The 21,308-nt window shown below is 40.3% G+C and overlaps 1 protein-coding gene across 2 annotated transcripts in view; it reads left to right on the forward strand.

Annotated features, from left to right (window-relative positions):
• Positions 1-21,308, forward strand: part of cubn (cubilin (intrinsic factor-cobalamin receptor)) — a 200,085-nt gene that overhangs the window by 159,770 nt on the left and 19,007 nt on the right. For both annotated transcript variants that reach the window (XM_067578819.1, XM_067578821.1), the window contains 7 exons: positions 4,324-4,480; positions 4,831-4,980; positions 5,130-5,315; positions 9,472-9,601; positions 10,534-10,751; positions 16,332-16,531; positions 17,432-17,594. In XM_067578819.1, the coding sequence (XP_067434920.1) occupies positions 4,324-4,480; positions 4,831-4,980; positions 5,130-5,315; positions 9,472-9,601; positions 10,534-10,751; positions 16,332-16,531; positions 17,432-17,594 (1,204 nt within the window). The remainder of the gene's footprint in view (positions 1-4,323; positions 4,481-4,830; positions 4,981-5,129; positions 5,316-9,471; positions 9,602-10,533; positions 10,752-16,331; positions 16,532-17,431; positions 17,595-21,308) is intronic.

Here is a 21,308-nt window from a genome sequence, read left to right on the forward strand (position 1 = left end):
AATTAAAGGCTGCAAATTAATCACTGTGCACCAGTCCCTTCTGTTTTTCGAAGTCTGCTGTCCTAAACTGAGAAGCACCTGATTCAGCTGCTTTTTGTTGGAAGATGCGTGGAGAACCCGGTTTCTACTGGTCATGAATGATGTTTGCAATTTGGAACAATACAGATTTATGTACAAGGGTCCATGCATGAAGTATAATTCATCTGCAGGTGTTCACATTGTATAATGAAAAATCCCATTTTTGGGTGTTTTCCTAATTTCAGCGTCCTAACAAGTGCAATGAAATTCAGCACACCAGAGAATCAGCTTCTTCTATTATACAGCTTGCACAATGAAAATTGAAAAAGAAAGTCGAAAGCCGGAAACAGAGACAGCTCACCTTCAAAGTAAAAGTTGCATGTTTTAAAGCGTGTTGACTGCAGCAGTCAATTACCTAAAGAGACCTAAACTAAACAAACAAATAGCCTAAATAGTGAACATAATTTATAACTTCTTTTACACACTGAGATTAAATTATATAAAAGGAAGCAGAGTCAGCAGAACCAGCCCCGGAGATTTTCCAAAGTAAACGCACCATGTGTTACCAAGACCAGTGAGCCGCTACATTCATTTAAGTAAGTCCAACTTTTATGTGTGTTTGTGGTCTTGTGTGCATGATTTTATCAAGGTAACCTCTCCAACCAAACACTGTTTAAATTGTTTACCTGCCTACCAGTGTAGATACGTGTTAGCTTCAGAAGATAACCAACACTAGCAGTGCTAATTGGTTTGTAGGTATAACATAGCTAGCTGTTGTAGCTAACAAACCGCTGTTGTATGCTAATGTTACTCGGTTATTCAGCTGTTTTGCACCTCATTTGGATATTTGCACATCTAAGTCTTTGTGAAATATCTACATTTATGGTACAAATGAGTTAACTGGATCCTCATCAGTCATATATGTAAGGATTAGGGGTGTTTTAACATGCATTTTTGATTTATTAAGCTCACAAATGTGTATATTACCAGCAATGTGTTTGTGCATGCAGCCTTAAGTAAAGAAATGTTCTACTTAATATGATAAATGTCATTTGTTCCTATTTGACAGGTGTGAGACCTCCATTGGCAGGCTGATGCACAAACTTACCCTATGACCACTGTCTCAATGATGGACTCTACTTTCCTTTCTACTTGCAGCTGTTGTTGTTTAACTGTTGTTTTTAACTGGCGGGAGGGGTCCATGCAGGTCCGTGTAACCTCTGTCCAAAGCCGTCTTCAACTTGTTTGACCGGACAGGATAAACAAATATACAATGTATTGTGTGCCCCCTCACGAGAATTAAATGCTCATCCTATTGATTTGCTCTGGCGCCACGTCTGAGCATATATGCACACACTCAAGGTTCATGTTTGGAGTAAACCAGCGTCCTCCTGATAAATCATGAGCTCCATTATGTCAAGCAGAGCAGCAAAACTAAAAACTGTAGATATCAACTTGACAGGACAGAGGAAACTATCCAGGGAAAACAGAATTAAACATTTAGTTTCTGAAATATTTTTTTTAGATAGACAAGCAAAAAGCTGTTGTTTTTATGGTTTTTATTTAATTTGTATTCCAATTGCGGATTTGAAGATGAAAAAGGGTTACGGAAGATGAAAAAACAGAAAAACAAAATAATGCATTTGTTTAGCCTGTTATCAAACAAGTTGAACACAGCTTTGGATGGAGGGCACATGGACTCAAAGGCCGCAGTGCAATTCCTGTGCCTAGTCTGCTGGAAAATAGAGGAAGTCATTTGAGTAGGTGGTCCTTCAATGTGGCTCAGGACACACTGCACCTCTGAATGTGGTCTGAGCGATCAGATCTCAATGCATCCTTAATACTTCATTGGTGTGTTCACACCTGTACTTAGAGCTGTCCACTTGTGATCGGATCATCCAAGATGATTAATGCGAGGTGTAAACAGGGCCTAAAGCCATATTCAGACCAAATAAAGTGGTGCAGCGCACTGCCACAGGGTTGAGCTCTAGAATGTAACTGATGTGAAACATCAGAAAATAATGTTTTATTGATCTGATTTACCAGCTTTCACGCTACCACCGCTCCTCTCTTCATTCACTCTCTAGCTTGCTTGACCACAGCTGTTCTCTTTCTCTCTCAATCACTGGTGCTCTACGCTCTCTCTCTTTTTCTTTTGTCTTTTTTAAAATGAGTTGGGAAGCTGACAGCAAAGCCTAACTTTACTTTTAACGCTATCAAAGGTAGAGAAATGTCCTCCGCTCCTCCTAGTAACATCTTTGTACTCCCTTATGGCAGAGTTTTACAGCTCTGATCAGTCTGATCTCTGGCTGTGACTGGCCACCGCAGCCTTTAGCCATAGTGACATTGGGTTGTGTTTCTCCAAAAGTTGTGTCTGGATCAACTTTCTTACCACTGCTGGTGCAAGCACCACCACAGCCAAAACCCCCGTAACCTAAACGCACCACCATCATTCAAATGAATGGGAGGACTGGCGTTTTCACCGCACCACCTGATTTTGTCTGGATATGGTCTGAGTTTTATTAGTTTCCTTACAGTTTAACCACTGTGAAAGTCTTATATGTAAACATTACTTTTGATGTCAGACACGTATTATAATAACAATCTGAGCATGTCAGTGGCAAAAACAAGCACTTCTAGTGGACGCACCTTGATGTGCGCAATTGCCCTAAAGGATTACACTGCAGCCTTTTTTGTGGCTGCCGGCTGAGACACTCTTGCTCAATACTGGACCAGTTTTAAAAATTGTTGTCCTCATTAGTAACTTAGACACAATATGATGGGAAAATAGGGTCCAGGTTGAAAAATACCCAAGTTTCCCCTTAAAGACTTTGTAATTCTCTTCTTTGTTAAGTACCTATATGGTGAACAGGTCTGTCTGTTTGTAATAAGGTAGGGCTGAGCTCTACCTACACACACACACGCAGAGCAGAGAGGCCACAGTGGACAGGATGAAGAGTTCAGCTGCATTCACACCAAATACAGCAATGCAGCACCTTCCTGTAGGGTTGTGTGGAGGTGTGTAGAGGTGTCGGTGTGTTTATTTTATCCACCATGAAACAATCAGAAAATAACATTTTATTTATCTGATTCACTGCTTTGTTCTCACTACCGCCACTCCCTCTCTCTTTATTCGCTCTCTAGCTCGCTCAACCACCACTGCTCTCTCTGTCTCTCCCACTCTGGTGTCACTGTCTTTCTGACAATGCCAACAAAAAATGAAAATGTATGAGCTTTGTAAAAGTAGAATATATGGCAGAGCTGCTGTTTTGGATTGCATTAGAATACACAGGTGATCCTAATAAAGTGCTTGTTGAGTGTATATATTCATGTATTGTATATGTCTGTACATGTATGTCAATGCACATTGTTTTTGTTCTTATTACTCTTGTTTTATTTTATTCTTTTTTTCTGATGATTTTGTTTATACTTATTTCCCTAATCTTATGTAACCATAAGCAAATGGAACAGAATATTTTCATGTCTATCCATCTCAAGAGAAAACGTCAATAAAACAATAAAAATTTGGTCACAAAAACTACTGTAGCAAAAAATGTGACACAGGCAGACTCACAGGTCAGTCTCTAAACCCTTCGCTCATAGAGACCAAAGATAATCTCCCAGGTTTCATTGTTAAAACTGGGTGGAAACAGTTAAAGAGTTTTTAAAAAATCCAGCATTGCAGAACCAACCCAAAGTGTTTAGGGCAGTCCTTCATATTGGGGTGGTGGCATGCAGTTCACTATGGAGGAGAGTGGGGGGAGAGCATAATTTCTATTTCCATTTCATCAAGGCATGTCCTTGACAAAATGTAAGGGGCAAAGGTTTGTTAGTGACCGTTCTCACTGCTGTTCAAGCAACTACCAAGCATTTAGAAATCCCCAGACTTTGGTAGGTGGAGATCTCCGATGTCTGGTATTGCTTGACTATACAGGTATGGTTGATGAACCAAATTGGCATGAATATAAGACAACACCCTTTTCCAACACCTGTTTTTGGAAAAAGGCATTTTGAAGATACAACATACTTTAAGAGGGCGCATTTGACTCATTTTCACTTGTCATGAATTTGAACTATGCAATAGCTACATTGGCAATAGCTGTGTGTGTGTTGTTGTTTTTTCACATAAGGAAACAGTACCAATATAAGGCCGATCCTCAGAACCTATCCTTACTTGTCATATAGTTTGTAACAGGCGATTTGTAAAGCTGCCCAGTAAATCTTTCAGATGTGTACAGCGTGTATCTTTAAGACTTTTTTTTCCATTTGACACCAATTTTAGAATCAGTGTGTATTTTCTTGCAGGTGTGGTCAGGTCAGACCCAAAGTACTGAGGCTCTGCTGTCGACAGGCTGTGGCACGGTGGCTCCAGGCCCCATCATTTCTCCATATAATATAATTACAACACGATTCCAGGCCAATGAAGCCCCTGGCAGAGGTTTCTCAGCATCCTTCAGCACCAGTAAGTATCAGGCAGACAATACAGCTTCATGTTGTTAGTAAGACCATGCTGACTGACTGACTGATTGTAGCAGTGTTTGTATCTGTGATGCAGTGGTATAGAGTAGTAGTTTGTAACTTGTGTATTTTCCAATGTTCAGAATTACTCTTTTCTCACATGGGAGTGCAGTAGACATGTTACCATGATCCTTTTGTGACTGGAAACGTGTGATTTTCTGTGCGCATTTTTCTTTCAATCCCAGCTTCCATAACAGTCTTAACTTGATGATAGGCACTTCAGTGATGGTGTGATGTATGAGGTGGCTTTTCCCAACAAATTATTAGGAAAGTCTGATGTCTTCTGCTCATCAGGGTGTGGCGCAAACTTCACAGCTCCCAGCGGTCGTGTGGTTTCTCCAAACCACCCAGCCAACTACCCTGACAACTCCAACTGCAACTACACAATAGATGCTGGAGAACAGACTTTGGTTGTCCTCACCTTTCAGACCTTCCAAATAGAGGGCAAGTGTTATAGCTTTAGCAAGATATGGACAAATATGGAACTTTTGGACATTATGCCAAAAGTTTGTTTTGCACACTTTGTTGTTTCATTATCAACAATTAGTTATTTGGCAAAGTATATGGCTGTAACCTGTGTGTCTGTTCTCTAGCACACACCACCTGTCTGTATGATGGGCTGAAGATCTACAGCCTGGCAACTAGTGGTCCTCCTATTGCCACTCTGTGTGGCACCAGCATTCCAGGTCCATTCTCCACCTTTGGCCCTATGTTGCTCCATTTCTACTCTGACTCTGTGATCACAGACAGAGGCTTCATGGCAGAATACAGAGCCATTCGTAAGTAAAGAGAATGATGAACAGTTTCTTTATCCCATTAAGCAAAATTAAACCATCAAAAAACAAAGGTCAAATAAATGTATTGTAGCAGAAAGTTAGTTGTGTTTGTGAGTCATGAGCATTATGGCAAACTATTGAGATGAAATTAAATTCAACTGCTACATTCTTAGCAAATGGGGGACAAAAAGAGTACATTTTTTGTATTTGTATTCCCCAATGTATGAAGGATACTTTTACCCAGAAATAAAATACTAAATGGTAGATAATTGAATGTTAAGTATAGCGGCAAGCAGCAATGATCAGGGTCCAAACAGACTGTAAAAAATTGCACAATTTGTCATTTTTAGATCAGAAGACCAGATGCAGATGACTTGAGAGATTAAAGTTGGAGTGCAGGACTTTCCCCTTCTGGCAGTGAGAATAATTACAAAAACACTGTCGACACGTGTTTACGTCATAGGCTGCACTGTAGCCTACTCCGTTGCTCCTGTTATGACTTTAATACGGTGGATAAATTGTTTTGAGCGTCACACAACCCCCGCAAAATGATTCATTTCACTGTCAGAACTTGATCCGTTCGGTCTGATTGATTGATTCTGGGCCAAGCTGTTTTCAAGATAATTGTGAAAATGTAAACTTGATTATTACAACGTAACCTCAAGGCCAATGAGTGTCATTTTATGTGCCTGAGTAGTGGGTGGAATTTGTGGTGTTTCTTGCTCTGAAAGTTTTTACTGCACAAACCCTTAGCAGAGAAAAATAATAATAAAAATGATTTTCCAGGGGTTAACAATAGGCATCCCTCAACTTATTACGACCTCAATAAGCATTTTAAAATATGCCACATGCATGAATTGATAGATTGTTGAAAAGTAGGACTTGGCCACCTGGGGATTCAAACCCTAGACCTTTGTGTCCAAAGAGGACTTGTCTTACTGACTTCACCACTGGGGAGACATGTTTTCACACACCTTCTCACATCTTGAGGCAATGACATCACGTGTGCAAAACTGGGCTATTTTTGTCTATTTAAACTTAAAATGCTTACAATTTTGGTGAAATTAAAAATGTTAAAAAAAAGTGGGACAAGTAGAGATATTGAATATCACAAGCACATAATTTTACATATATGTATTGGTATGACTTTTAAACCACAAGAGTTAACAACAGATGGGCAAAAACAAGCAACAACCTCTGGGGCTAAAAAATGAAGTCAACGCACAAGTGCCTTAAACCTGTATTCTCTCTAATGGCCCTAGCACCTCATTCTCTCCAATGGCCCTAGCACCTCAAAAATGCGTTTGAATCGAGTGAAAAGAATAATATTAAAGCTGCAAGCAGTGAGGAGCAGGCCTGCACGTTTTAGATGGAGAGGCAGCCATCATATCACTATTGGAGGTCTGTTGACACAGCACTGAATCGTCAGTATGATCACTATGTGAATGGGTAAAATATCATTTCTTGTGTGCAGTATGTGGTGCTGGAGATGACTTATTAGAAACTGTGTATACATTGAGGAACTATGTATGATTTAGGCCTAATTTCCTGTTGCATGTAGGCAATGCCACGCAAAATCTAAAATGGCTGACTTCCTGTTGGGCGAAAAAATTTGAAAAAAATATGCATTATGTCCAGAATGATGAGAACAATGATTCCACTGAATTTCATGAACATCAAAGCATCCCAACATGGCGCTGCTTTTGGCTGCACTATGGAGCCAGCTGGCCATGCCCGAGCCCAGTCAAGTACAGACTTTGCAAATTTTGCTTGTTCTGACGTGTGTGCCTATTTTCGTGAGATTTTGAGCATCCCAAGCCCCTCAAAAATGCAATGGTGTACTAGAATAATAATAATAATTAAAGCTGCAAGCAGCGATGAATGGGCCCTCGTACCTCTCGTGCATCAGAGGAAGTGACAGCCAGTTGTCAACAACAGTTGACATGGCTCTGAATTTTCAGAGTTATCAACACTGTGTGAATGGGTAAAATATTATTTCAAGTGTGAAGTATGTGGCACTGGAGATGACATAATACTGGAAACTGTGTATATATTTGATGAACTATGTTCAACTATGCAGCAATACCAGAGGGCAACTGACATGGATATACATTTTCATGAATATTGGATGTTACATGCAGGAGATAACTATTACTTCCAGTGTCCACTACGTGGTGCTAGAGAACACCCACTTATTAACGTCATGTTGCTGTATATCACTTATAGACCACATCATGTAAATTTCATGTAGATCGGATGTTGTTTGTCACATACAGCTAACTTAATGTTGCCAGTAGGTGGTGCTATGACTACAACTCAATATTGACATGTAGATGTCTTCAGACTGAGACTCTTATCAAGCATGAGAAATCTGGGGCCAATTAGATGATGTTCATTTGAGTTACAACAGCTTCCTCTTTCATAGTGAAACATCGAAATTCGCCACAGCAACACTGTTCCATGAAAACTCAAAAGCTTTGCAATTTCGCAAACCAAATTCGAAGTTGCCTGGTCCAATTCTCTAGGAGGAGTTTGTTGAGGTGCAACACCTGAATATTGCAAAAAACTGAATTCAAACATAGGTGCAAAGTTTTGTGAGTTTTTGCACATCTTAAAGGGTACAAACATGTTCATAAAATGAAAAGTGATGTATGAAATCCAAAATGGCTGACTTCCTAGTAGGCGAAAAAATTTGAAAAAATATGCTTTACGTCGAGAATGAAGAGAGCATTTCAAGAACATCAAAGAAACTTTGTTCCACAATGGCCGTGCATTAGGGAGCGCTATTGAGCCTGTTGACCATACCCGAGCCCAATCACTACAGAACTTTGCAATTCTCACTAGTTCTGATGTGTGTGCCAATTTTCATGACTTTTCAATCTTCCAAAGACTCTCAAAAATGCAGCTGCATACTGTAATAATAATAAAGTAAATCCATGTATACATCTAACAGATCAGTAACCAGATTTCTCTCCTATCGCCAACCTTATTTTGTGTGTGGCTCACTGATTTTAACTGTATTAGTGGTAGAAGATGCTGTTTGCTGGCTTCTTTTTTCAAAGGGTGTGTGTGTGTGTGCGCGCGTGTTGGAGAAGGCGAACAGCACTGTGATAAGTAGACAGCAAGAGCAAGTAGACAGACTGAGCGGAACTCATCCTCACAGTGTGAAAGAGTGTGAAATTAACAAAGTCAAATGTTCAGCAGTGGAAACTGACTTTCCATTAGAAAGAGTGTATGTTTATGATGTCAATCAAATTTTTACCTTTGGGATTTCTAAATGTAACCCACGCATGCTGGAGCCTCTCTACACACCCTGGGACTGCGTTGTTTCTTGGTGCATAATGGGGTGATGGGGTGAATTCTGGATTGTAGTTGAGACCTGGCAGCACTTTATTGGCTCATAATGACAGCTTTCATCTCTGTTGCTGGTCCACTATACTGGCTGGCTCCATAACCTTACAAAGTAGTGAAAGTAAACATTTTTTAGAAAATATGTTCTAGTGCCAAAATAAATAATGCAAAATACTAATCTAACTCTGAAAATAACAAATTACTGTATGTTTAAATTAACATATATGTTTAGAGGTACTCTCAACATATAATTTAATATGAAAATAAATCAAATGATATAACAAGATGGATAGCAGACAACTGAAAAGCTAATTCTTCACCCTGCACTATTTCCACTGAATGGGTGCTCTACTTGTACACAGCAAGCTCGCCAACATCACAGCCAATATTTTCATGCAAAACACAAACGCTCACTTATCAAACTCATGCTAAAGTGTAAGTTAACATCTTAAGTAACACAATAGTTGAACAGATTGACCGGATGGGTGTTTTTAGTTCAGTTATCTTAGGACGATGTAGGCTGCCATTAACACCGCTTACCTTATCAAGAAGTGAAAGTAAACTTTAAAAAAATGGTGTCCCATACAGAATGAATATCACAACTATCATGTCCTGTAAGGAAGATGCAAGGATAATTGCTGAATTCTCAGGGGAATAGACAGTACAGCAGAGACACCCAGTGGTTTATTTCGGCTACTGCCTTACGTCAATAATGTGGTATACCTTAATACCATCATACACCCAAGCTTAATATCTATATAGCTATACTGTTCATGTAAAAATACTCTGTGTGTTTGTGTATTTACAGCATGTGGTGGATTCTTTAACAACTCAGTGGGTACAGTGAGCAGTCCGGCACTCTCCATGACCAACTACCACCACAACATCAATTGTACCTATCACATCATGGTGCAAGCAGACAGAGTTGTGGATCTCAAGTAAGACTGCACTGAGTGGAGTAATTGGACTACAGGAATAGAATGTCGGGACTGAATTTGTATTTGAGACATACCTTTTCAATTGCTGAGCAAAGGAACTGTTACATTTGTGTCACACAATACTTACTTTCAGTTAGTCAATATTGCTCTTAATGGGCAAGCCAATATAGGGTCTTAATGTTTTAATGACATAATTAATCTTTAACTCCTCATGTCACACTAGCATTCATAAACTACAAACTACACTGGTATTAAAAGAGTACTCAACTAATTTAGCATTTCACATCTAAAACATTATTAGATTTCCAATTCTTTAAAAAGGAAACTGATGTAGCAGAGGTAGCAATATTGTCTTTTTTATTCCCACACATTCTACTTTGTCAAAACCTGGTGTCTACAGTTCCCACATTGCAACTTGACAGCTGACATTTGGGTCAGAGATTGTTATGCTAGTACCAGCTAATGTAACCTTGAGCCACAGTCTCAAACAGAGATGAGAAGTGGGCTAAAGAGGTCTGATAATGAATTTCCTTTTAATAAGTCAATGAGCAAAGTAAAGAGAAAAAAGGAGGGCAGAGAGAGCAAGAGAGAGGACAAAATGAGTGAAATTATTACTCTTATAATAGGTCATTATTTTCTTATTTCTGTTCATGTTAAATAATCAAATCTAAATAAATGCACCCTTGTTTGTTACTTATGTATGACAAACCATATTTTTAAACGTGTTTTCATGAAATAAGAACAGAGACATTCTTGACAAAATTAAAGCCCAGCTTTGGCTGGATCAAGGTTGTACTGGACAGGTTCCATGAGGCTACAGTACAATCTGGTTGATGTACTTGGGTGCTTTCAGTAATTTGTAACTATTTGACCTTTATGCAGTTTAGTTTGGTTTGGTTTCAGCCCTTTGTGTTCTTTTTCTCTCTCCACAGGTTTAACACCTTCCACCTGGAGGCATCTTCTTCTTGTCGCTATGACTACGTGGCGGTGTATGATGGGCAGGACACTTTGGCACCTTTGCTGGGAATATTCTGTGGCGCCATGCTCCCACCCAATCTGCGCTCCTCCTCGAATCAGCTCTTCATCGTTTTTAGGACAGATGCTACGGTGAATGGGATCGGCTGGAGGGCTACTTACAGTGAGACACTTGGTAGGTCAATGTTACTGTATTTGTGAGCCAGGTGAGGATAGAGTGGCTATTTCCATGTAGCAGCTCAAGTGCTTGCATTACTTACAACAACTCTGAGTCTAATGGCAAGCAAATGCAAGATAGATGTATAGGCTTAGCACTTAATTATCAAAAGCTTTTATTAAAGCTACAGTGGCATTTAGCTGTTTGTCGCTTGCAAACAGTATAAGTGCACATACAGCAACAGTGCCAGTTACATAGCCAGATTAACTGACAAGGGAGCCCAAGGAAAAAAATAGTTGTGGGCACCTATTGACCTGTTTTTTGTGGTAGTTTGGTTGTGTACAACTGTATGTAGAAATGTTTATCATGTAAATTTTGGTATACACAAAAGGTAATTATGCAGGATCCACCATTTGATAGTCATTTGATATTGCACCATTGTTATGTATCTTTCCTAACAAAGACTGATTGCAGTTAGATTTGTTATCTGGCCACCGGAAACGCATATATTTGGCAAAGTGTAAGTAAAACTGCATTAAATTGCATCAGCCAAGGAATTTCTGTTACTATGTGACAGACAACAAAGTTTGTTAAATCTTTAATCTGGATTTTATGCAAGACACTTGAAATGCCAAGTGTAGATGGGACACAACTAACACCAATACAGCATTAATCAGCTTACACTAACAGCAATTGCTAGTCTATGTAGCCATATTTTGTTAAAGATCCGATGATTAAAAACATAGTGAGCATTTATATAGACACTACAACACTTTTTTGCATTAAACATAGTAAATAATGTGAATTCAAACTAGTTAAAGTCACTGTTTTCAAACACATATCAAAACAGCCTATTTCATACTAAAAATATATCTTTTGGATGGAGCACCTTTTTATACATAAAACATTATGCGGAAAGCTTTTAAAAGAGTACTTTGATGCAGTCCAATACTGAAGGAAGGCTGTATACTGTGCCCATCTGCTCGTGGCAAATGCTCCTTTAATTAATACAATCTCACCAATATTTATGCACCAGTATTTGTGAATAATTAAGAAAAAACAATATCATCATTATATCAAAGCAAATACTGGAACACTCAATACTTTGAAGAAGCATTTAACAGTAGTAGATATTGTTTGATAATACATCTTGTTATCTGGGGACATAGGGTGTTTCTGTTCTTTCGAACATTGGACACCCTCACCCAAGAGATCCAACCACGGTTGATCAGGTCCCACTTTGTGTCTGAGCAGCAGTCTGCCATGGGTCATTACATTTGCTCCATAACCTTGCTGGCTTCAGGGAACTTCCACTGTTTCCCAAGGTCAGCCATAACTTGACAATCCTTAGCTGTCACCAGGATGTCAGCCTGCAACCCCTGTCTTAACAAATGCTACCGTTGCTCTAGTGGAGTGGTGGTGCTTACACTGGGAGATGGCTCCACAGATTGTGCTACCCATTGTCCTCAAAACCTGGTCATGGTGCCATGATGCCTTTCTACCAGGGCCTTTAAACAACCCAGATCCAGAATCCAGAAACCCTCTTCTTTGAAACAAGAAGAGGGTTGATTTGATTTTGACTCAGAACTGATCCACAGATAATCTGACTGTTACCCCCCTACATCTGTCTGACAACTTCTTTATTCAATTCACAATCACCTTACCAAAACATCCCCATGTTACTCCACAAATTGTCTCCTTCCGCCACAACATTTGGTCCCTCACACTGACTCAACTTTCAAATAAGGTCTTGGCTACCATGCCTCCTAATAATGAATTTTCCTCACTACCAGTCAGTGAGCTACAGACACACTCTGTTCCTCAACAGCCACCTCTTCACAGTCTCTGCCCTCTAACATCCAAACCTGCTTGCATCACCCCCCCCCCAGTCCATGGCTCACTGAAGTTATCAGAGATCAAAAGGTGGAACTCAGGAGAAGCAGGGAGAAAATGGTGTAAATCCAGAGTCTACTGACCTCAGTGACTATCAGGGTCTCCAAAACTGCTAAGACCACTCACTATCAGAACAAGATCTGTGGCGCCACAGAGGCGCGTAAAATGTTCTCTGCTTTTAACTCACTCCTCAATCTGCCTCCTCCTCTGCCCTCCACTCTGCTCACTGCAGACATGTTTGCCTCATTTTTTACTGATAAGGTCTTTGCTATCAGTAAGCAGTTCTCTGTGCTTGACCAACTCAGTCTGCAGCTGCCAGCTAACAGGGCCACACTGCTCATTCTCCCCTCGGACCGAAGAAGTCTCCAAACTTCTGCTGGTCTCTCGTCCCACTACCTTTCCACTGGACCCAATACCGTCCAACCTTCTATAGACCATTTCCCCCGCACTTAACCCCGAAGTCACACACATAATAAACTCCTCACTTACAAAAGGTGTTTCCCCACCTCATTTAAGCAAGCTTGAGTCACCCCACTGCTCAAAAAACCTAAATCAACCCAACCCAAGTTAAAAACTACAGACTGGTTTCACTCCTGCTCTTGCTATCAAAAATAATTGACCGCACAGTCTTTTACTAAGTCTCTGAATTCCTTTCTGATAACAACCTGTACGACCCAAATCAGTCTGGCTTTAAGCGGGGGCACTACACCGAGACTGCACTCCTATCGGTTATGGAATCACTGCGCTCAGCTAGAGCTGCTGGTCAGTCCTCAGCCCTTTTGCTGCTAGACCTGTTTGTTGCCGTATATCCAGTTAACCACCAAATCCTCCCCTCCACACTCACTGAGTTTGGTATCTCAGGATCTGCCCTCCACTGGTTCATGTCCTACCTCTCAGAGAGATATTTTAGAGTATCTTGGAGGGGAGAAATGTCCAAACTGGACAGCTTGTCCACAGGGGTTCCTCAAGGGTCAGTGCTTGGTCCCCTTCTTTTCTCAATATACACTTAGCGCAATCATCTGCTCCCATGGTTTCTCATACCATTGCTATGCTGACGATACCCAGTTGCACCTGTCGTTCCCGCCAGAAGACCACACAGTCTTGGCTTGGATCTCATCATGCCTTGCCAATATATCAGCATGGATGAAAGAATGCCACCTTCAACTCAACCACTCTTAGACCAAGCTCCGAGTCTTCCCAGCCACTCCCTATATACAGCAGAACATCAGCATCCAGCTCAAATCAACCCAACTCATGCCCACAAAGTCTGCCCGTAACTTGGGTGTCATGATCAATGACCAGCTAACCTTTAAGGTTCATATGGCCACAATCGCTTGGTCGTGTTGGTTTGCCCTGTACAACATCAGGAAGATCAGACCCTACCTGTCTGAGCATGTAGCACAACTTCTAGTACAGGCTCTTGTAATATCATGCATTGGCTACTGCAACCCCTTACTGGCAGGCCTCCTCGCATGTATGTTCAAACTTCTGCAGATGATCCAGAAAGTGGCGGTACATCTGGCCTTCAACCTGCCCAAAACAGCACGTCACCCCGCTGTCAATATCCCTCCACTGGCTCCCAGTTGCTGCCCGCCTCAAATTCAAAACCCTGACACTCACTTACAAAACAGCAACTAAAACAGCTCCTACCTACCTCTGCCAATGAAAGGCACCTGGTACCACCACCACAACAGGGCCCTATGTCGCTAGCTAGACTCTTCTCTTCTGTAGTTCCCTGGTGGTGGAACGGGTTACCAAACTCTGTTTCATCTGCAGAGTCCCTCTCAATCTTTAAGAAAAGGCTAATGACCCAGCTCTTTCACAAACACCTCTACACTGGATGGACTGAAGGTAGAGGAAAAAACAAAAATACAATACATTTTTTTTTTTTTAAATCTCCTTCTATACAATCTATGCACTCTATGCATTGCCTCTGTGCACCGCCTGTTGGCATCTACGTCCTATCAGACTCAAACTTAGCTTTATGGCACTTACTCATGTTGTTCTCTCCTGACTAGATCCCTACTTGTGTTCTATCGGCTCTCAGATGTACGTCACTTTGGATAAAGGCATTTGCTAAATGAAATTGTAAAATTGTAAATTGTAAGGGCTGGTATTTCAATCTTCCCCAAGCAGGGCTTGGAAGGACGTTGCACACTGACCAAATCAGGAACTTTAGGCAGTGTGGCTCAGCCTGCTGAAACTAATACCCCTTTCTGGCTTGGGAGCTCAGCCGTCAGAAAAAAAGTGATCATCAGCACAGGGATGGAAAGATTTGACACAAAAAACAGCTCATAGAAATGCTGAAACATCTCAACACAGAGATGACTGAATCTGAGCTGACTGACAAAACTACAACTCAGCTAACAGCTTCAGAGACAGGTTTTAGCTGCTTGTGGTAGACGAATATCCATCACTGTCCATGCATTTTCACTGTGTTCACATTCACATGTTCCTAGCGTCGTATTTGTTACGTGGCTCTCTGATTGCTGGTGTACATGAAAACAAGAGACAGTCAGTTGAGTCCTGCAGGTTGTTCTCTCTCTCCACACCAACAGCAGCTCACGGGGGGGTGTCGCCATATACCGGTATTGACAATAACCTTGATATTTAAAAAATGAAATATTGATATCATTTTAGTAATACACACGTTAATATTGTGTAAATAATCCAGCACCTCTTAAATCATTTCCGTTTCTTTCCATTCTCACTTCCAATGCCTCACCCACCCACCCACACACACACACATACACATACACCTTGTGAATCTTTTGTTTATCAGTTCATCTAGTTTTGTACAGTTATGGTTATAGACTCTCTCACCACCTCCCTACACTTGTAGTTTGAGTGTAGGGAGGTGCGAGAAAAGAGACAAAACACACAATAAACAAAGTTAAAGATGAATTTGATTGTGAAATAAACTGATAGATAGATTTTCGATAGATATCACGATAATATTGTTATCATCAATACTTGGCCATGATAATCGTGTAGTGAAAATCTGATACTGTTACAGCCCTAAGCTAACGTGTCCCAATGAAATGCCTGCAGCCTTTTTTGTTTCATTTGTTTGTTTTTCTTTGGACATCTTAATCTTAGTATCTTAGTATTCAGTTTATATTTAGCAAAATTATTAATCTGTAAATCTGCAAGGCACCTGTTGACTTTTAATCTGAATGATTGAAATGATTTTGATATAATATAATATAATATCATATAATATCATATAATATCATATAATATCATATAATAAAATAAAATAATTGCACCCTGGGTGGCTCAGGGTCCCTCTCTCTCTCTCAACCCAACTGGTCAAGACAGATGGCTGCCCACCTTAAGTGAGGTTCTGTGCGGGTTTCTGTGCAAGTTTATTCCCATTAAAGTTTTTTCTGTACCGTTGTTGCCAATAAAAGTGACTTGACTTGACTTCTTGCTTATGTTTTGTACTTGTGGGTGCTCAGTCTCAACTGAGCATATTGTATATTAACTTTATTTATAATTGTTTCCTTGAACAAAAATTCAACTTCCAACAACACGCATTATGCCTCTGTCTGTATATTAGTGGTACTGTTCATGTGCACATTTGTACTTTGAACATGTCAGATGACATTAATTTCCTACTTGGAAAAGCTAGTCTGCAGTTGTCTATGATATAACATGATAATATAAAATTTAATTAGTTTTTTATTTCTGAATTGCCTGTAGGTCCGGCACAGGGATGTGGTGGCTACCTGTCCATGCCTATGGGCATGTTTAGTTCTCCAGATCCAAACCTGGATGGGCACTATGAGCCCAGGGTGGACTGCCTATGGACCATTGAGATGCCGGTCAACAAGGCTATCAACCTGACCTTCAGCTCCTTTGAGCTTGAGAGCTCCTCTTCTTGCCACTATGACTATGTCAAAGTAAGAGCTCTACTAAAATATTAATGGCAAATAGTACTTTTTTTATTTGAAAATTTTATCTGACCATTGTATATATATATATCTATATATCATTTGTTGATTGCTAGTGTGAACTAATAATAACTCTCAATCATTTTGATATATATTACCTTATAAACATAGCAAAAAAAGTAAGGAAATTTGTGTTTGGTAGATTATTTCTTTGTTGTAACAATGCTTCTTGGCAATAAATCTTGAACCGTTGGAAAGCCTGTTTATTACCCTTTTACATGGTGCCACATTTGTTAAATGAAAAATTTGCCAAATCTTGCAAATTTTTCATGTGCATTGTTCATCCCACAAATGCATGTTCCTTATAAATGTGGCACCATTTAAAAGGGAAATAAACAGGCTTTCCAACGGTATAAGATTTACTGCCAAGAAACACTGTTACAACAAAGAAATAATCTACCAAACACAAATTTCCTTACTTTTTGTACTATGTTTATGAACTTCAGTTGTGACTGCATTTGTGCTGCACATGACGCATATCTACGATTGATGATGTGTATAAAGTGTAGTAATAACACTTAACACTTTGCTTTGTATTTCATATTATGTGTACTATATGTTTTTTTGCTTTGTACTGTTTGTTATTGTGTTGTTATATGTTTTAATTGTGACCTGCGTAAGGGCCTGCAGATGAAAATTAGCTATAAGCTAACTCTGGTGCAGTACATCAGATGGTAACATTTATGTTAACACTGTACATGGTTCCAATAAATAAACTGTCAGATATATCCTAATATGTCCTAAAAGATATATCCTAATATGTCCTAAAACAGGACAATATGACTGAAAATAATACTATGACAAAATGGATTTGCTTTTTTTGATGTCTTGTATGTGTATCTCTATCAGGTATATGATGGTGACAACATTAACTTCCCTCTGGTTGGGACATTCTGTGGAAACTCCATCCCTGCTTATTTTCTATCAAGTGGAAACTTCCTTACTGTTCACTTTGTCACTGATGGCTCAGTACAGAGACGAGGATTCAATGCCACATACAAAGCTGTGCCATGTAAGCACTTTCTACTCTCTCTCACTTGCGCTGTACTCTTTCCTGCACTGTGCTCTGCTTACTAAATAACAACTCAGTCTCACATAAAAATGTTGGTCCACAGTGCAAAACATAGTAGTTTCACAATAACAGCTCTAAAATTGTGAGATGCCTGTTTTTTGTCTGTGTGTCTGTCTGCAAAAACAAACTAAATGGCTGCCAGTCCTTTTATTGTCAATGGAAAATGCAGTATTTTAAAATAGTTTCAACATTTCCTCACTGTCACTGTGTTAAGATTTTCTTTTGATGATATCTTTAACATATCTCAACACAAAAACACAAAAGTGTCATTGATAATTCAACATATGATAGGTTAATGTTATGGCCAGAAATAGTGCTGTACCTGGCACCAGATCAGTTGGTTAATGCAGACTTTCAAAAGTATGTTACCATAGAAACCGCTCTGAGATCAATTTCAATTGCAGGAAAGTTAGCCATTAATCTACTGCAGATGTTAACATATTGGTAAGCATTCAGGAGCCAGTTTAATACATGCATGATGTGGCTTAACAAAGACTTTGAATACATAATAAACAAGCTCCATAGCTCAATAAGCCTTTTCACTAACAAAGACCACGCCATTTGAACAGTAAAAAATAGTTTAAATTGGATTGTCAAGAGAGTTCAGGTTTGGATGAAGATAATGTATGGTGGGCTGATTGGGGGTCAAGGAGAGGGATGAAAGGGGGTCGATTGATGGGGGATGAATGGGAGCCGAAGGTCAGTCCGGGTCGTGTACGGTGGGATGATGGGGTCGAGGAGAGGGATGGAGGGGGTTGATGGCATGGGGATGACTGGGGACCAAATGGAATCACAATGAGGCTGGAACATCTAGGAACCCAGGGGTTGAGACTAAGGGTGGGGGGCATGTCTTGATGAGCTTTCTGCTTCATCAAGTTAACGTCAGTGGACTAAGTGAGAATGGGCTCTTTGAATGTCACTGAGGTAGGTATGGAAGCTTGGGAAGATCAGCGGTCGAGAATTTTATTTATTTAATTTTAACGTGTGGTCTGGGATTTCTTATGTGGAAGCGGTTGAAGCGGCTCCGGTGCGGAAGGATTGTCCAGAGTATGGTTAGGAACGTAGACTGACTTTGTCAATGTGGGGAGACAGGCTGCTTGTGTGGAAACATTGGTAATGGGCCAGGAAGTCTAAAGTAAGGGCCAAATGTTTGGCATAAGATGTGGTTCGGACTTACAGACTTTTAGATAGCATGCCGAAGTGTGAGTGGAACAAGGCTAGATATGGTGCCCCTGAGAACAGTTTTATGGAGATGTTAATTCAGCTGGCGTAGACATGTATGGTGGAAGATTTAATCTTGAGAATGGAATGGGCGAACGTGGTGAAGCAGGAGAGGGTCAGGACGTTGAGTGAGGGGAACAAAAGACCATTGGAGGCATTGAAGCTGAAAATGGAGGGACCAGCTTTCGGGTGGGAATCTGAATCTGGTGCCAAGGATTTAAATTTCTAGTTTATTATGGTCGACGACAATTTAGTAGGCTGTATGAACGAGGATGACTGGAAGACCACTCATGCCCCCAAAGAAGGACTGCGATGATGACGTGGTACGGTTCATAGAGAGCAGAGGGGGGGAGGGTGGGGACCGGTCAGGTGGCTGATCGGAGGTGAACCACCTACGGCTGCGTCCAGGCACGGCAAGATGGCGCAGGATTGGGTAATGAGGTTGTCTCAGAAAGCACTTGGGAGCGTCCAAGGACGAGGGGGTAGGATGAGAGCTGGGAGGTTCATAAAGGGCTGGATGAAGGTCAGATACAGATGGATGAAGGAGGGTTGACAAGTGGCATGAAGAACGGTGGAGTGGAGGGATGCAGGAGTGACAAGGACTAGTTGGAAACCGCAGATGAACCAAGAATAAGAAAACAGATAAAACTGATGATTGGGATGGTCAGTCGGAGCATAGTTTAGGGCATGTAATATGTATGGGCGTTTGAGATATTGGTGTGAACGTAAACTGTGTGTGGAGGCGGTGTAGAGGAGGGTCAAGGGGTGGGATAAAGGAGGGTCAACAACTGGGTTGAAGCCGTAGGTGAACCAAGAATGAGAAAACAGACAAACCAGCAATCAGAATGGTCAGTCAGAGCATAGTTGAGAGCATGTGGTGTTTATGGGTGTTTGAGATATCAGTGCGGTCGCAAACCGTGCATGGTGGTGGGATAAAGGAGGGTCGAGGGGTGGGATGAAGGAGGTTTGAAGACTGGGTGGAAAACGTGATAGAACCAGGGGTGGGAAGTGGATGACATGGCGGTCGGGATGGTCCACCAGCGCATAGTGTAGGACATTTAACGTCTATGGGTGTTTGAGGTGATGGCGTGATCATAGACAGTGTTCAGTCGTGGGATGAAGGAGGGTCAGCGGAGGCCAGAGTGAAAGTTCTGGTATATAATGTATAAAACGAAGCTTTTTGTTTGTTGTTTTTTTTCTTTTTTAGTGGAAACATTGATCAAAATGAGTCACCTTCAGAGATGACAATACAATCTAGGGCATTACTACAGGCTTGGAGGAAGGCCTGAAGTGCTTGGGTTAGGGTTAGGGCTAGGGCTGAAAAGACCAATCCACTCTCATTCATGCAGAGGCTACTATTTATACAACCCTGGAGATTTTTTGTATTTTTATGATTTGTGGTTTTGGCATTTTATGCCAGCATGACATAGCCCAGTCAATCAGAATCTGTTGTATTATTATTATTATTATTATTATTATTATTATTATTATTATTATTATTATTATTATTATTAAGTAATATTAAAATTAAATTGAAATTTTAAAATCTATTTATACAGTGGAATAGTAATAGTTTTGAAATGGGATATAAAACTTGAAATGGTAAATGGACTGTACTTGCATAGCGCCTTTCTAGTCTTCCGACCACTCAAAGCGCTTTTTATACTTTGAATCACATTAACCCATTCGCACACATTCATACGCTGAATGGGTACAGGGGCTACCATGCAAGGTCCCAACCTGCCCATCAGAGGAAATCTAATCATTCACACACTGATGGCACAGCCATCAGGAGCAATTTTGAGGTTAAGAATCTTAAGGTTAAGGTTAAGAAAAAGAGTTTGGTAACTTGTTCCACTACCAGGGAACTAAAGAAGAGAAGTCTGGCTAGTGACTTAGGGCCCTGTTGTGGTTGGTGATTATGAAAATAAAATGCACATTTTTTGCTAGAAAGGTTATCAAAATGCATTTTAATGCTGAAATTATCATGAAATATTGCATTTTCCACAGAGAACAAAAGGACTGTCAGCCATTTTGCTTGTTTTTGCAGACAGAAACTTGACAGTCATGTGATGTGGATGCAGGCTAATAGAAAAGAATCACCCAAAAAAATGTAGGCATCTCACAATTCTAGAGCAGTTATTGTGAAACTAATACATTTTATGCCGAAATTATTGGTACCCTTGCATTTTATTAAATAATGCACCATTCACCCTGACCAGTGTTGAAAATTAAAGATATTTCATTATCAATGCATGTCTATGTCTGGTTTGCAGTAGAACAAAACAAAGAAGTTGTGAAAATAACAGAACTCATGCTTATTCTACAAAGACATCCTAAAATAGCCCGGACAAAATTATTGGTACCCTTTAGGAGTTGTAAGAAATAATTGATTTGTAGTGATACTTTAAGCATACTATTGTGTTTTAATTA

This window comes from Thunnus thynnus, chromosome 21 (assembly GCF_963924715.1).
Source record: "Thunnus thynnus chromosome 21, fThuThy2.1, whole genome shotgun sequence".
NCBI lineage: Eukaryota > Metazoa > Chordata > Actinopteri > Scombriformes > Scombridae > Thunnus > Thunnus thynnus.